The sequence below is a fragment of the Pelodiscus sinensis genome, chromosome 6, assembly GCF_049634645.1.
Source record: "Pelodiscus sinensis isolate JC-2024 chromosome 6, ASM4963464v1, whole genome shotgun sequence".
Classification (NCBI taxonomy): Eukaryota; Metazoa; Chordata; order Testudines; family Trionychidae; genus Pelodiscus; species Pelodiscus sinensis.
Genome location: NC_134716.1, coordinates 112686953 through 112703623, shown reverse-complemented (window position 1 = coordinate 112703623; position 16671 = coordinate 112686953). Strand labels below are relative to the sequence as shown.

Below are 16671 nucleotides of genomic sequence, written 5' to 3'. Positions count from 1 at the left end.
GATTTTTTTTATTTTTAAAATACTGTCTTGTAACCAATTTTTTTCACAAATAAGACCGATCTAAAGCTTGCACTGAAGTCACTGGAATCAAGATGAATTTGACCCCATCATTTCTAAGTGTATTATATTCCACAAGTGCTTTTAACAGATATGAACACCAGTCTTCCACAGTTTTTCTGAGAGAATGTCAAGTATTTTGGTATTATAGGCAGGGACTTTAAACCCAAACAAACTTTGGAATTTCAGACCTCTTACATTATGAATAACCGGGGACACTTAAAACAAATAAAAATGGTATTTTGAGTTGTATGTTCAAGACATTGTGGGCATGCTGTCACACTGCACCCCTGTACTTTTTAAGAAAATGTGGGTTTGAATATAAATATGCATAACTCAAGCATGCTTTATACAAAATGCAGCATATAACCTCTCATTAAAAAAACTTGTAATCCACTGAATGTGTATATTTTATTTGTGTGCATGTATTATTTTTATATCTGAAGTTAGAAATATAAACCTTTTTATTACTCTAAGTCTTCCGTTGAAAGCTATTTGTGCAACTTAAGGAATTTTATGGCCCAGTATTCAAGACAATGATCTGTAAATAGTCTTGTTTTTCCTGTAAGCCTATACTATTGTTGGTCCTGTCAATACATATGTCCAGGTCTCCTGATGCTGGAACCATTTTGAATACAGTACTTTTTCATGGGGATGTGAAAGGGTTAAAGCTGAATAGAAAGGATTCCCGCCTTGGGCAAAATCTATTTATAGGCAGGGAACCAAAGTGGGAGTTGGGCAGTGGGAAGACTTCTCTTTGCTTACCACCAAGATGACTGCTGGAAACAACATACTGAACAGGGGGTAGGATCAAGACTAAGCTAGGAGGTTCCCTGACTTGTGAGAAAAGAAAATTAAAACTACCATTAGGGAAAGAAATTGAATACAACAAGCTGCTTAGAGTATTAAGCTTAGCCAGCATATTTTGCTTTATTTTAGGTTAGTAACTTACTTTGATCTGTCTGTTATCACTTGTAACCACTTAAATCCTACTTTTTATACTTAATAGAATCACTTGTTTATTTTCAAATCCACTGTAAATAACTGTTACCTGGGGGAGCGGAACTATGGTTGTGAATCTCTCTTTTTCACTGATAAAGGGGAGCAAACTTTAGAATCTTTCTCTATGTAAAACTTTTATACAGAGTGAGATGGATTTATGTGGGGGTCTGATCCCACCAGAGCTGAGCTGTTTCAGCATCTGTGTTACTCTGCCAGAGGACTGTTACCCCAAGTCTGTGCCTTTGCTGGAAGAGACCAGAGCTTCTGGCTCAGTAGGGCAGGGTGCTGGAGTATCCCATAGGACAGGTAGGCAAGCTCAATGGTTTGATGAGCCCATCAGGTGACGGTCTCCAGGAGATCTGTGTGACCCAACAAATCACACATACAACGTGAGTTCCTTATTTTTTTTAAAAAAAGGAAAGTATTCCTCACAAAATTATTCAGTGAAATGAAATGGACTGAGTAATTACTGTGTAATATTTCATTTCATTCTAGTTCTAAATTTTATTTTAAAGATCTTTTTCTTTAGATATCTTTCAATTGTCAAACAGGGATAAACAAATCAAACTGTGATACTCTAGCACACCAGTAAGAGGCAAATAACAAGCTATTGTGTGTTTTTGTATGTGATAAAATTCATACAGAATCCATGCATACACTCAAAAGCAGTGAATAGAAAGTTTTTTCTGAGGAACTTAATTAGATAAGAGCTATAAGAACTAGAGTTGTTAACATTACATTTAAAAAATAAATGTTTTAGACCGACAGTTTCAGAGAAAAGTGAAACAAGTTTAAACTATAGGAAAGCGTAAGATTTACCAGTTACCTAGCTCGCCTGAAGTCGGCAAGGATTGGTCTGAGTTTCAAATTCCTGTGGTGTCCTATGGTGCCCCATCCTTGGTAAGCTCCCAGGCTCCATTTCCTAGATTTAGCCTGATACCTAGCAGGTGTCTGTCAAACTGTTCAAGTGAAGTGTGAATCACTTGAAAAGTAGTCTGTAACCATGCTCTCATCCTCTTCCTACCCTGCTTTTGGAGGCCTTAATATCTTTACTTCTAATGTCATAACTGTAATTCTACCAACTTCATCAGGCTATGGAGGAAGTCCCCTCGAAGTCTCTCACTGACTTCAGTGGGGCAGCTTTACTTGTTTCAGTACAACTCTCAGCATACTTCCGGATGTTCAAAAAATCCTAATTCATTACGATTAGGCAGTACAGTGTTTAGCTGATTTTCAGCGTGCAAACTGAGAATTTTTAATGAAACTATAAACTAGAATTCATCCATTGTTCATTTCATGATGTGGGATCACACTTAAATAATTGCATCCTGGTGTATTTTACAGATTGATTGAAATTCATATAGTGCTTTGGAATCCTTCATGATAAAGAACAAAGTAAAATGTAACCGTGTCTATAAGTGGTCTAATAAACAACATTTATTTATTTAAGACAAATTAAGTTAAGGTATTCGGTTACCAATATACCTATTATAAAAATCTCAATATTCTTAATCAGAATGGGTTTAAATGCCAAAGACTTCTTTTGCCAAACTCTGCTACTGTTTGATTGACATCCTTTAAAAGCAGCTCTCTCCAAATAAAATCCTTTTCCCCTTCTAGGAACTAAGATATTACATCATCTGCCAAGCATGTCAATGCCTCATTGTGCCACAAATATACTTCATCCAGCTGTATTCTTCCTTACATAATGTTTCTATGCTAGTAGAATTGTTTTCTAGGAGGTCCTTCTGGAAAAGAAACTTCTTACTCAATTGGATTTAGAAAGTTCCAAATCTTTCCAGCCAGGTGATCCTTAGGTCACTTATAATATAAATGTGCTTTTTTTTTTCAAAATAAAGCCAACCACAAATCCAAAAGGGTTGCGTAATACATTTTTACATCATAACAGTAGTAACCAACAACTGCATTTATTGGTTCTTGTTCAAAACTACTCTGATTCTTCTATTCAGTTCTCTCCTCAGGAATTTTCAAATCAACAGAATAGTTTTAAATACTTAAAATTTCCAAATTAAAGGCATAAAATTTGAAAAGATTACTGTAAGTTTGAAGAAAAAATTCTCGTCTCCCCTCCCTTCACAAAGTCCACCAATCAAGCAGTTTTTAATGCTAACTCTGTATGTTCATTAAGTGCACTGATACCTAATCAGGGATGCCTTGCAATTTGTATAGAAGACAACATGACAGATTGTAAGTGACCAATAAATGCTAACAGTACAAAGGAGAAAAGAACTTATTTGTAATATCTACATGCTGGTTTCAGGCTAAAGATACCATAAAACTCAACTAACATATTAAGTTTAAGATGGAAGAGAAAAAAAATGGCAAAAACAGACAGGACTAGTTCATTGCCGTCATATACGTATTTAATTGTGTCAGTCTGGTTGAGAACAACAGATTAGCTGCAGATTTATACATCTTCCCTTGCAAAAGATATAAAATAGGCAAATAATTTAGAAACCACTTATGGTAAACTGTACAAGGCTTACAAGTAGTACAGTATGTATGAATAAATTTATACACAAACATGGCAAGGTAAATCTGTTAGAGGTATAGTATAGGAATTCAGTTGCAAGATGAACTCCACATATCTCTCTGCTTTAACAACTATGCAAGAGAACTCACAAATAGAAAAATTCAAAATTAAATTTAAAGTCCTTTTTATTGAAATAACCACTGAAGAAAAATCTAGCAGCCCTCAAAGTACTGATTTTAAACAGTACAGGATATTAACAAGTTATATTTGATTAAGAAACTTAGTAAAAATAGTAGGGTAGATTTTGATCTCGCTTACACTGAACTCAACCCAGGATAGTTTCTGTGATTTCAAGAGCATTGCTCTCAATTTGTTCAGTGTTAATATCAGAATGTGGTCCAGACTAATATATACAATTCTGCAAAACTCATTGAATCATTTTGAAAAAAGGGCATATCTGTGGGTTTCTGGGTTTTTAAAGCATTCATTATATGTAAGCGATCAGCAAGAACTATGTGGTCCATGACTTCTATCATCTGCCATTAATTTAATCTTGTGAATGCATGTCCTGGAAGCCAGATGCAGCTTATTATGTCTAAAATATAGATGCCAATATAAATGAAAATATTGCTGCATCTATTATCTTTGCCTCTGTGTGCTTTAGCTCTCTCCTTCCTTTTTACGCCAAAGAGAAGTGCATCTTCTTATTAATTAAAAAGCCTGATGAGGTCTCTTTTCACAGATCCCCTCTTTAAAAAAATTGCTTCTTTTGGATGCATAATTTTAAAAGCCACCAAGGTCTGTATACATATTGTGTAATGCCTCGAAAGACAAGATTCCTGGCACATACGAAATAATATGAAACATTTTAGCTCAGAACAGGAAGATGGGCTAAACAAGGGCTAAAGATGGACAAGTAAACAGGATAATCTCTTGATATTGACTAACTTAACTGGTTTAATTTAGAAATGTGCTTTCAGCCTTATTGTTCATCAGATGAACACTACTGAAATTTGTTCTCAATCACACATAAGTGCCAACTCTTGAATTATTGTTTAAATTGATGTACCAGGTTTAGCCTCCCTTTAATTTTTCATTGTAGTAGCAGAATATTTCTTCTACTCATAAAAATATACAACTCCATTACAACTAAAAAGATCAGCATACACAGAAACATATCCCTGAGCAGCAAGCTGCTTTAAGCAGGAAAACTGATAAATGCTCTAGAGGAAAGAAAAAAATGTAGGATCTCAAGTGGCATAGATACACTTAAACACAGTTTATTTATTAACAAACCTTATTTTGATTGAGAGAATCATTCCTTAGTCTCTGTTTGTTCTTCTGTAATTTACTAGGCATCATCTTTCCCGTTCTGAAGTCAAAACTGCTGAGATCAACAGTGTTTCCCAGGTATCTTGCCAACTGAGGCTTGCTTCTGAACTTCTTACCACTTGGACTAAAAAGAAGAAAACGTTTTAGTATGTTTTGTTGTATGAAATGATACAACCTTGACTTAGAACAAGTTTCATGCCTACCTAATCTATACTTTAAGAAGCTTCCATATTTTTATTCTATGTAGCATGTTCATGATGGTGTATTTATGCATTTATTAGGCAACTGTGCTGAGGTAGCATCACTCACCTAAAATCCAGTCCCATCCTTGAGTTCTAACTTATGTTTCAGGCTGATGCACACACATATGCACTGTATTCTAGAAGGCAGCTTTAAATGGAAAATTAAACTGAATGACTGTGCCAGATACTCTAAAAAGTCCACAGTGAGAGATTCTGTCCAACTGCAGGAAGTGACTTGCTCTGTACACAATATAGGTCAGTAGACTAGGCTTCATTAATACCATTATTAATGCAACGACCATCCCAAATCTCTAATATCAATAGGGTATGACACAGGATGGCACCATATATATAATTCACTCACTAATGTTGGCATCAGAGGGTGGAGAAATAACTGAGCAGTAAGCAACCAAGAAACAAGATAAATAATGCATGATATCAAGCTAGTAGTCTCAGCTTTGGATCAGCATGTACCATATCAATATTCAGATCCTACAGCGTTAAATGAAATGACGCTATTGTAATATTTTGTCTCTGAGGCTTTATTTAGAATTGCTCCATTTAACTAATGAATTATGAACACTATTCTATTCCCACCTGCTCTTTTGAGCAGAGCCCTGCACAGATATAAAAATGTGGATACACATCCAATTCACATCTGCCAGGCTCAACTCCTCATCCAATCCACAATCGGGATTTTATTTGCATCTGCACAATAAATCTGGAGGGGATGGGGGAGAGGGCACAGATGAGCAAGCAGGGGACAGGGTCCTGCAGGGAAGAGACAAGTTACATGAAAGCAGGGACTGAAGTTAAGGGGCAGCAGGGACCTAGGCTCCACAGATTAGTGCTCACCAGGTAGGAGAAAGGGTGTAGAAAGAGGGCAGCCAGGCAGACGGAGCAGTTCTTCCCTCTTGGAGGGAAATTGAGACACAGCTTTTTGTATCCTTTTCCTGATGGCAATGAAAAGGCCTACAATGGCATCCTTCACTGTCCCTGGCAGGGGAGAGAGGACCCCTGCATAGGTATCTGCTCCAATATATGGAGATCCATTTTTGAGCAACATCTTCAAACATTTGGTTTACCATTACCCTAAAACAATGTTATTTCTGCATGCTTCAGAACTTTATTTCTTCCATATCTACAGCCCTTAACTTTCAATAAGGTGCACATAGATGAACTCTTGCACCCGTACAGGCCTCCATCATCTTAAATGGAGCTCCGGTGGGCACAATGTTTTGCCTAATGCACCTCTTTACAAGACTATGGGCTAAGCCATTATTCACTGAACTAAAATCAACTTCAAAAAGTAAGTGCTATCTTAAGTTTGGCAGAAACAAGGTATTAAAAGATGGTAAATAAACACAGTAACTTGAGACTTCCTTGCAGTATAATTGTGAAACATAGATAAAATATTATTATTACATCAAAGCAATAATCAAGTGTCATTTGAGGTGCCAATAGAGCATTCTTATATTTGAACAATGACACAGTGTGAAAAATGGGAGCCTCCAAGATACTAAAATGCACAAATTAAAATAACTTAAAACTGATGTCACAGTTCCATCCTATTCCTTTTGTTTCTTTCTGTCTTTTTCTCTTCAGCATCAGAGTGAGTATACCCTAATAAATGTGTCAGTCTTTAAAAGTGTCACCAGATTCCTTGTTGTTTTTGCTGAAACAGACTAAGACAGCTACGTCTTTGAAACCTGAAAACATGGTGATATGTTCAGGTTGTTTTTCACTGGAAGCTAACAAAAGCAAAGCACTACAGAAGTTATTTAAAGCTGTGTATTCTTTCAAAATAATTTTTTACAAGATATTCAGCACTGTAGAATATGTAATGACCTCTGCAAAGGAATAGCTAAATAAGACAAATATAGAAAAATAGGTATTATTTGAAATAATACAGCCTTATGGGTGGAGAACAGAAGAAACAGAAAGGCCAAGCACAAGCTCTGATCAATAGGGAAAAGAGACATTACAATGTGAAGCCAATTATGAGTGTGTAGTGTAGTGAAAAACTTCAGACATCTTCTACCTTTAGTAAACTACCAGCAACATAGAAAAAATATCTAAGCTAACATGCCAACAGAAAACAAAATAACTTCCTACATTTTTAGGTCAAGGCCCAGCTGTCATTGCTCAAATTGAAATCAGTGAGAATAATACTTCATCAAAGAACAGACACAAAAGTAACTTGCTTATATGGCAACAAACTTCAATATTAAAGATGTAAAATATATGACACTTTGATCACTTGTGCACCCTCAACACTCACATGAGCATAGTTCTGTGAGCAAAGGTTTGCCAAATTTCCTGTTTTCAGACTAAAGGAAGAGAGCTGAATTAGTTGGATAAGTCATTTTGTGGGGAATTGTTCTTCCAGCTTTATTCATGGACATGAAAGTGTCACTCAGAAGAAAAAAAACTAGCAACAACCCTGGAATCAAAGTCTATTTCTCTGTTCCAAAACCACACTTTTAATAAGTATAAAAGCTTTATAGATTACTAGCAAACTTACCTGGTGCAGCCTGGCTGGGGATGGGGGAGGAAGGCAGCCCAGCACTTGGTGAGGGCCTGGCTCAGAGGAGGTCTGGGCATGCATCAAGGATGTGAGAACTGTTCCAGTCCCCACCAGTTAACCAGAAATGGTAAGCATCACCCGTTATGGATGATGCTTACTGGTTAACCTTTCACATCCCTAACGATATACATTTAAAAACCTGTAAGTGACAGGGTGTCTGCAGCAAAGCAGTGAATTGAATCCATATTTCCTTCATTTCAGGTTATCACTCTCACCACTGGACAAGCCTGCCTCTCACTTGCACCTCTTTCACATCAGTGAAAATATGCTGACATCATTGGAGTTGCTCCTAAATTACAGCAGCATATGAGGGAAAGTACAACAATACAGTAAAAGTTATATGGGGATCCCATGGTTGCTCAGAAGGCTTGCTCAAAGGTTACTGAAAAGTTCCTTATTTGGAACATCTGCTAGTAATACTGTATGTAGTTGAAAAATTATGTGAAAACTTATAGAAAAGATGGCTTTCCAAGGCTTCCCAATTCCACATGCCTTTGCTAACTCGTATTATGAAAAGCCTTATACTGTACCTCTAAGTATGGAAAATGATTATTTTAGTGGCTATTCAACAGTAGTTTGAGATACCTGGAATCCACATTTCAAAATGTGTACACTTTTTGAACACAAGTGAGGTAATTAGAACACATTGCATTCTACTCTGCTCTGAAGAGTGGATGTGGTATGAGGCATATGTAAACAGCATCATAATTAATGGAACACTGAGTTTTCAGAAGATTCCTTAGAACTTTTAATATGCTCAAGACAAAGATTCAAACTGAGAAATCTTATGTTCACAATGGTTAAATAGATCTCTACATGTGGGAAAGACAACCAGTTTAGTTAAAGGAGAATTTACACAGCTAGGAAGAGAACGAATACAATTTGCCTTTGTGCATGCAAACAATCTATGATTTTACAGTAACTTAATTCAGGCAACCAGAAGTCACAATGAATGACTAATATCAGGGTACTAGAGCATAGAGGAAGCATTAATATTTGACTAAAAACAGTGCATCCCAAAACCAGAGAATTTGGATTTCTAAGATTAAATTAAATTCTATGGAAAAGTGAAGCCCCACTGTATGCAAAATACCAAATTCAAGTTTACACCGGTGACAGAAATAGCAAACTATTCAACTACCATGCATACACGCACGCACGGTGCACACACATACACACAAAACAACAACAACAACAACAAAAACCCTTATTCTATATTCTGATGCTTCATTTTACTAAAAATGCCCATTAAGGAAACAAATGCAGATGGATGGCTGGGGTGTGGGAGAGAGTGTGAGGCACTAAGAGGGAGTTTGGGTGTGGGAGGGGGGGCTCAGAGCTGGACTTCAGATGTGGGGTTCAGGAGGCGGTTCAAATGGGGACAAGGGAGTTGGAATGCAGGAGGTGATTTGGGCTGCAGACTCCAGCCATGCAGTGTTTACCTCAGGCAGCTCCCAGTCCACCCTGGCTCTGCATAAGCGCACATGTACAGCTCCTAAACACAGGGGACGCCCGGCGACTGCATAACACATGCAACCCACACCTCCAGGTACCCATCCCCACAGTTCCCAGCCAATTGGAGCTGCAGAGCCAGCACTTAGGACAAAGGCAGTATATGGAGCTTCACTGATCAACCCTGTGCTCAGAGATCACAGGGATATGCTGGCTGCTTCTGGAAGCCACAGATCCAGGGAGTCTGCCTTAGCCCTGCTATACCAACAACCAGATTTTAATAGCCTGGTGACTAGTGTGCACTGGAGCCACCCTTTTCAACCAGGTCTTCTTGAAAAAAAAACTGATGCCTGGCAACACTAATTATAAAAGTTGTAAATTAAGTCAGTTAGACTATCTGGCATCTATCTACAGAGAGGGCAAACACCATCCCACACAAAACCGGGTTCCAGACCGTGTGGACAAGCTGGCAATACATGACAAATTACTAAACCACGTTATGTGATTTTGACATTAAAATTCTGTAATGCAATGCTGACACAAAGTAAATTTTAAGATGTAAATTATATTGATCACAACTAATTGCCATTCTGTAAGGATATGTCTACACAGCAGAGTTATTTTGAAATAACAGCAGTGTTATCTCTGTATCTACACTACAAGCAGTTATTTCAACATAATGTCAAAATGTTGAGTTGGAGGACTTCTTAACTCCTTGTAAAATGGGGATTACAAGAGTTGAAGTAAGGGAAGTCGGAGGAAGATTGCTCTTTCTTGGACTTCCAGCTGTGTACACAGGGCCAAAAGCTAAAATAAGCTATTTTCGACAAGCTATGCAATTGACATAGCTCAGGTTGTATAGCTTGTTTTGGCTTTAGCCCTGCCTCTGTAGACATGCCCCAAGAGTTCTGCTTAGCAATCATCATTTACTTAGTTGGTCATGCTAACTGAAATTGCTTTTAAAACTTTTTCATTTTTTCTTCCTTTTAAAAAAAAAACAAAAAACAAGCAAGTCACAATACCGCAGTGACCTCAGCACAGAGCCTCAGTGAAGTTAATAAGGTTACATAGGGTTTGCAACAGAATCGGGGTAAAAATTGGTAGTGTAAGCCCCAAAACACATAGGTATTTAAGCTTCTAACTTCTAGTGAAATAAAGGGATGACTTTGCAGAAGGTGGCCCTACTGTTTATTTCAATTAACTGTTTTGTCCCTCCCCTATTTTAACCAGGAACCTAAAATACACAAAATTTAGCATATTAAGATCCCCAGAGCTCTGGCAAGGATAGACAGAGTTACATAGGACTAAACCATGTAAACTGTACTTGTCTAAATAGCTATTTAAGGGTATATCTGTAATTGCTTAGTTGTCCTCAATCAAATGTTCCCATTAAAATACTTAGCCCTTCACTGACCCAAGAGAAAAAAAAAAGTCAGTCCTGCCCCAAAACACTACTTTAAAGTTAGGGAGAGACCTTTAGGTATGACTCATAGAGACAGCCATAAATAGAAGCACACTAGGCCAGAGGTTGGCCATGGCAGAAGGGTGTTGCCTTCAACAAACGGCAGTGTGGTGTTGACTATGTTCTACAGCCAAAGCACCAAGACTTACAATTTGTTTCCTTTCTCTTTTAAGAAAAGGACTAAGTTCTTTCACTGCCTCTAATGAGGCACTTACAAAGAATGAGAGTAAAATGAAAGACTACAGATTTTGCAGTATTATTGTGATTGTAACAGTAGTAACATCTAACATAGTTATAGCTACAACATATACTCTTAACATTCCAACAGTGTTTCAATTTGTCTAAAAGCGAACTCTTCAAAGATTTCAACAACTTTAGCATTGAGAATAAAAACGAGTAAACTCATTTTGCAATGACTAAAAAACTCACTTGTGAACAGTATTTACTCCAAATTTTAAAATACTGACTTTAAAATAAGAGAGGTAGATTCAAGTTTGTAATGTATTTCTCTTGGCACAACTGTGAGCATTCTGTTTAGTTTTCTTTTCCCAAAAGGCAGTGAGGGGACATAGAGCTATTCAATTTGCAGTTTAAAAGCAGCACATATTGCTCAGAGGATCATTTACCTTCCAAAATGTTCTAAGTATTTTAGAACCTGATTCTGCAATAAGCTGTTGGAAACAATCACTGACTTTAATGGGATGTTGCATGAGGCCATGGAACTTTTCCATATGCAATTTAATGAGTATACTGCACTAGTCCATCCACAAGAAGTGCACTGCAGAACTGCCACATTAAAGACTGATAGCTGCACTTGCAGTACAGGCTCTACTAGTCCTTGCTTCAGAATTCAAACCCCCACTACTCCTGCTTCAGAATCAGGCTCTATGATTCCTCTAGTGAAATATCTATACTGTTAATAGCCTGTGGCCTGCCTGCCATACCTGTCTTTAGGTGCACAAATAAAGTCCATATTTGCAAATGAACTTAGGAGACTTCAGATAAGAATATATACGTAAAGGGTGGAGTATAAAACAATATGTCCCAAGTTGGCACTAATTCAAGCTTGATCAAGCCAAGCTTTTTATATGACCAAAAGGAAGAAGTCATTCTGCAGGGGAAGGCAGGTGCTGTGACTTAAGCAGGAAGTGTTTTCTAAACGCCAAAAGAGGCTGGATGAACAGCTTGTCAACTTTCCTTAATCCCTAAACCAATTATCTGCAGATCAAAGACATGGCCGCCTGACAGTGACTTCTTAAAACGTCTGTTTTCTGACAAGTCACTTGCTTTCCGTTCTTCCCAGTGACGTGTAAGAACGTGAAAGTGTACACATCTACAGGAACGAGACACGTGGGGGAGGGGAACAGGAGATGGGGTCTGAATGCCTGGGGGGAGATGAGAAGCCGCCAGCCATGGGGCAAGGGGGTGGGGGCAAGGGATGATGCCCTGCCCTGTTTGGAGTGAGGGGCACAGGGTGTCCTAGGCCGGGGAGGGGGGCGCGAGAGGAGCGGAGGAGTCTGTGCCTGACAGGTCCTGGCCCCAGCGGGAGCACTGCCGGGTAGGATTAGCGCCGCAGCCCAACCCGGGAGCCGACTCTCCTCGCTGAGGGATGTGGCGGGGCGCCGCTCTACGGGGCGCAGAGGCTGGGGGTGGGGTGCCCCGCAGGGAGAGGCTGGCGGGGGGCCCGGGGAAGGAGGATGGGCGGGGCGGAGTGTCCGGGGAATGGGCGCTGGGGCGAGAGGAGGAGGTGCCCCCGGCGGGAGAGGGAGGCCAGGCGGCGGCGGCGGCGGCGGCGGGGGGGGGGGGGGGGTACCTGAAGTAGTAGACATCGCTCTTGCCGGCGCTGAGGCCCGACTTGCGGATCACCTCCTCCTTCTTCCAGCCGGGGGGCAGCGCGGGGCAGTCCATCCTTCCCCGCTTCTCCATGCACCGGGCCCGGCGCGCTGCTTCCCGGACGCGGCCGGGGCCGGGACCCCCCTGGCGATGGCGACCGCCGCGCTCTCCTCGCAGGCTGGAGCCCGGCCGAGCTGCGCGCGCAGCCGCCTCCTCGCCGGGCAGCCGCTTCCGTAACTGAGCCTTGGAACCCCGTGTCACCGGCTTCCGAGCCGGGTCATAGAGCGCGTTCTAGAGGGGCCAGAGCGGCCGCGCCGTAGACCATGGAGGCCGCAGAAGAAAGGCCAGAGGAGCAACCCTTGAGAAACCCTAGACAGAGTCCACCCGCAAAAGGACCCGAGAGAGGAGCCAGGAAAGCATTGCCTGGGGCAGTGCTGGAAGTAGGGGTGCCACCACTCCTCTGGCTTAAAGTAGTAATAGCAAGCACGGAATACATCATTTCCATCAGCAGCACACACACCCTGTAAAATTGTCCCGGTACCCTCTGGCTCTAGGAAGCTACAGGAGTGATTACAGGAGCCAACAGTGCCCGTGTAATGTAGAAAACTGCTACCTTATAGGAATGTGCTACCGGTAGCATTTTCTTAGTTGTAGGATCGTAAGGAAAACCGGCACTGTAAAATACTTCCTCGAACGGCCGGAGAGTGCTGTGACATTACCAAGTCAATCCAGATCAAAGAATGCATCCTAGAGCAGTGGTCCCCAACACGGCGCCGGGGCATTTATGTGTGCCCACATAGGGGCCAGGGCCAGCCTGAGCCCGGCGAATGTGCAGCCCCCGCCCTGGGAATGCAGAGCATGTGCGGTGCCACCCATGGGTGCGCAGCTTATGCGCGGCCTTGCCTCCGGGTGCCCGGCAGCCCCAAAAGGTTGGGGACCACTGTCCTAGAGCAACCAGTTATGCAGTTCATGCCCAGGATTTTGACAAAGCCAGCGGTTGTGGAGGGAGAGAGTGTTCAGCAATTTGCATCCCCCACATGTCCCTCCCTTGTCTCACTGGGTCTTCCCTGCACCCCATCCCTCTGCTGGCACTAGTTACCTATGCCCCCATCTGCAGCAGGTACCCAGGGTTTCAGCTGCTCCTCAGCTCCCAGTCCCCTTTGACTGTTCCCTCTGTTGGTAATAGCTACCTGGGATGGAGTACCTGGGTCTGGAGCCAGTAGAGCCCTTGGGGAGCAGCCACTGCAAGGGGAGTCCACCTGCCACACAGCCCCTAGTTATCCTTGTCTCTGCAACTTGACTCGAGCTACACCCCTCAGTTCACACAGCTCCTACCTGCACACTAAGCTATCTCACTGCCCACGAGCAAACCTTAGCCATTCTCCCTGCACCCTGAGCTATACCCCTCACTGCACACAGCTTCTAGTTATCCCCTGCCTGTACACAGAGCAGTTTTCAAACTTTTGAGCTGAACCCCCCCTCCTTTTTCAGTTGTGTCCCCACACCACCCAGATGGGTGGTCTGCTGAAGTGAGGCTGGGGATGGAGGTGGTGCTCCCTCCCTGGACTCCACAGCGCAGAACTGAATTTGCCCCCCCCCCCACACACACACACAAACAGGAGTCAAACTATAGCAGCCCAAGGTGCTCCCCCCAGTCTGGAGCCTTGAGTCCCCCCACCCAGTATGGCTGCTGGGCCCTAGAGTTTTCATAGCTTGTTGAGGAGGGCCTCAGTGAGAAAACGGTTGAAAACCCCTGTACTAAGGTCACATGCTGCCCAAACAAAACATGACATAGCAAATTAATCTTCTGGCTTCCTGAGAATGTTCTCTTGTGATTTTGTAAAGTGTAGACCTTTTGTATTGACTGCAGTTTTCCAGCTTAAATGGGCTATTTCTGACTGACAGTTGCAATGATTTTTAAGTAGTTGCAGGTTGTGGTATTATGGCCTAGTTTGCTGCCCTATTGCCACAGACCCTGCTGCTTATGAATTTGCAGGGAGCCTCGTGATCTGCCATGCTCCCTTCTCTGCTGAAATGCCCTGCCTTGCTGTCAGGGTTGTAGTGTCAGAAACTGCTATCTAACAGAATGTATGATTTACTTTGAAGTGAGCAGGATCACAAAAACTGAGCAAGTTCTGTAGCATCTACTGAAGAATCTGCCCTCACGCCGCCCATTCTCAGAATCAGATTCTGCTACTTGCTCTTGACAGAGATAAAAAAAGAGGGCAAATCAGAGTAGGAAGGATCTAAGCAGGGGGGACGAAATTAACTGGGGGAGAGGGTATGCTACAATTGGGGCATCAGCAAGAGAAGCAAAATCTGAAGAGGAGAAGGCGGCAGTTACATCCAGAGGTGAGGGTCTGCCAGAAGGTGGCAAAACGCCAGTACAAGGAGCAGTGGTAGGGGGAAACGGTTATCCATTCCTGATGGGATAAGGTACCTGCCATGTTTGCAAAAAAACAGGGTTGATAGCAGAGGGACTTTTTAATTTCCTCTTTCACAGGACAGTAAATCACAGTATAGAGTTCTAAGGGCTGTTGTTCAAGGCATAGGAACCCTAAAGCCTAGACAGGTCAGCACCTCTGCTGATATACTGAAAGGCTACAACAGCCTTGATTTAGTGAAATATTTTACATATACCCCCCAAAACAATGTGTCTCACATTTTGAGTATTTAATAGAATCCCTTATAAGTTTCCATGTCTGCAGAAAAATCTCATAGCAATTCACAAATTGGTTTTGTCTGCTGAGGTAATCCCCCGCATTGCACTCTTTCCTATGTAATACATTTTAAATATGGTTTTGCTCACTTTTAAAAATGCTATTTTATTACTCTTGTGATTCAGCACTTCATGATTTAACTTTGTTCTTGTGCAGATATGTATCACTGTGCTATTTACGTTTTAATAGCAAATATTCATGGAAAATATTTGTAAAAAATAGTTGCCAGTAGTTTTAGCAGTTGTCTTATTAGTAGAGTACTGGTCCTAGATATGTTCCCAATGATACCAGTATGAACTGTCCATATCTTCTGGAGGAGATTTATGGTTAAATAAATGTCAAAGTGGAATGAAAATCTTAATTTGGCTAAAATTACCCATTTAAAAAGTTAAGATACAGAAAAGTATGTTAATGGATGAATAAGGTAAAGAAACAAGATCCAACCTCAAAGTTTTATAAGACAATTTCTTTAAATTGCTTATGGTGTTCAGAACATAATGCTATTTGAGAAAAGAATAAATCAGTTATAGAATAACGCACTTGCTTTTTAAACAGAGTCCAGCAAATGCAGTAACATCTCCATGCTGTTGCTAGTTGTAGCATGTCTCATCCAAGCAATGACAATATTATAAAATTGCTTTTTCCAGTTCAAGGTATGATTTAATAACTTTTGGATGTTTCTTTTTGTACAAAATTTAGATACTGTGGAGAAGAGATAAACATGGCATATGACCCTCACCCTTTATGCTGAAGAGAAAGGCAAAAACTCCCAATACCACTGCCAATCTGATCTGGCACGAAATTCCCATCCACCCCCAGATGTGGTGATCAGTTAGTTTTTGAGCCTGAGCTTATTGGGAAGTCAACTGGTATATTGACTATTCGCTTCACCTCGTCCCTTGCTGCCTTTACGAGAGGCCAGCGGGGAGAGAACAGGAGCCGGTTCGGAGGTGGAGGGAAGATATAGGGGAGGCTACTATGAAGCAGCCCCTGTCCATGGAGGTCCCAGCTGGAAGCTTGGCCGCACCCCGGACAGGGGCTGCTGAAGAGAAGCAGTCTGTTCATAGCGGGCCAGACTGGTGAACAGAGGCTGCTCTGGCAGCATTCCGTTTATGGTAGACAGGGCTGGCCGCCACGAACAGGGGCTGGTGGACTCAGCACAAGCCAGGACCAAGCAGTCCCAGCGCATGCTGGTTCCGGGATGCTGCACCTCTGCATTTTAAATGTAGTAAGAGCCATATGGAGAGTCTTTGCAGAGTCGCAGTGTAGGTGGCTCCCAGAACGGGCAAGAGCCGGGACTGAGCCAGCGCCTGGAGCTGTCCCCACTATGGCTCTGCGAAGTGGTCCTTATTAACTAATCCTGTAGTCGATACAAATTGCCAGATACTGTAATCACCATTTAACTAAGGATGAATATAAGCAAACAACACAGATATGCAAGGGCAAGTTAGAAAGACAAAGACACAAAACAAGCTAAATCTAGCTAAAGA

The 16671-nt window shown here is 41.5% G+C and overlaps 1 protein-coding gene across 1 annotated transcript in view; it reads right to left on the bottom strand.

Annotated features, from left to right (window-relative positions):
• The window catches only part of MBD2 (methyl-CpG binding domain protein 2), a 53989-nt gene extending 41310 nt beyond the window's left edge, over nucleotides 1-12679 (bottom strand). Inside the window, exons 1-2 of the mRNA XM_075932650.1 lie at nucleotides 12442-12679; nucleotides 4850-5009 (exon numbers count right to left, since the gene is read on the bottom strand). Coding sequence (XP_075788765.1) covers nucleotides 4850-5009; nucleotides 12442-12554 — 273 coding nt within the window. The 5' untranslated portion in view covers nucleotides 12555-12679. The remainder of the gene's footprint in view (nucleotides 1-4849; nucleotides 5010-12441) is intronic.
• Between the last annotated feature and the right edge of the window lie 3992 nt (nucleotides 12680-16671).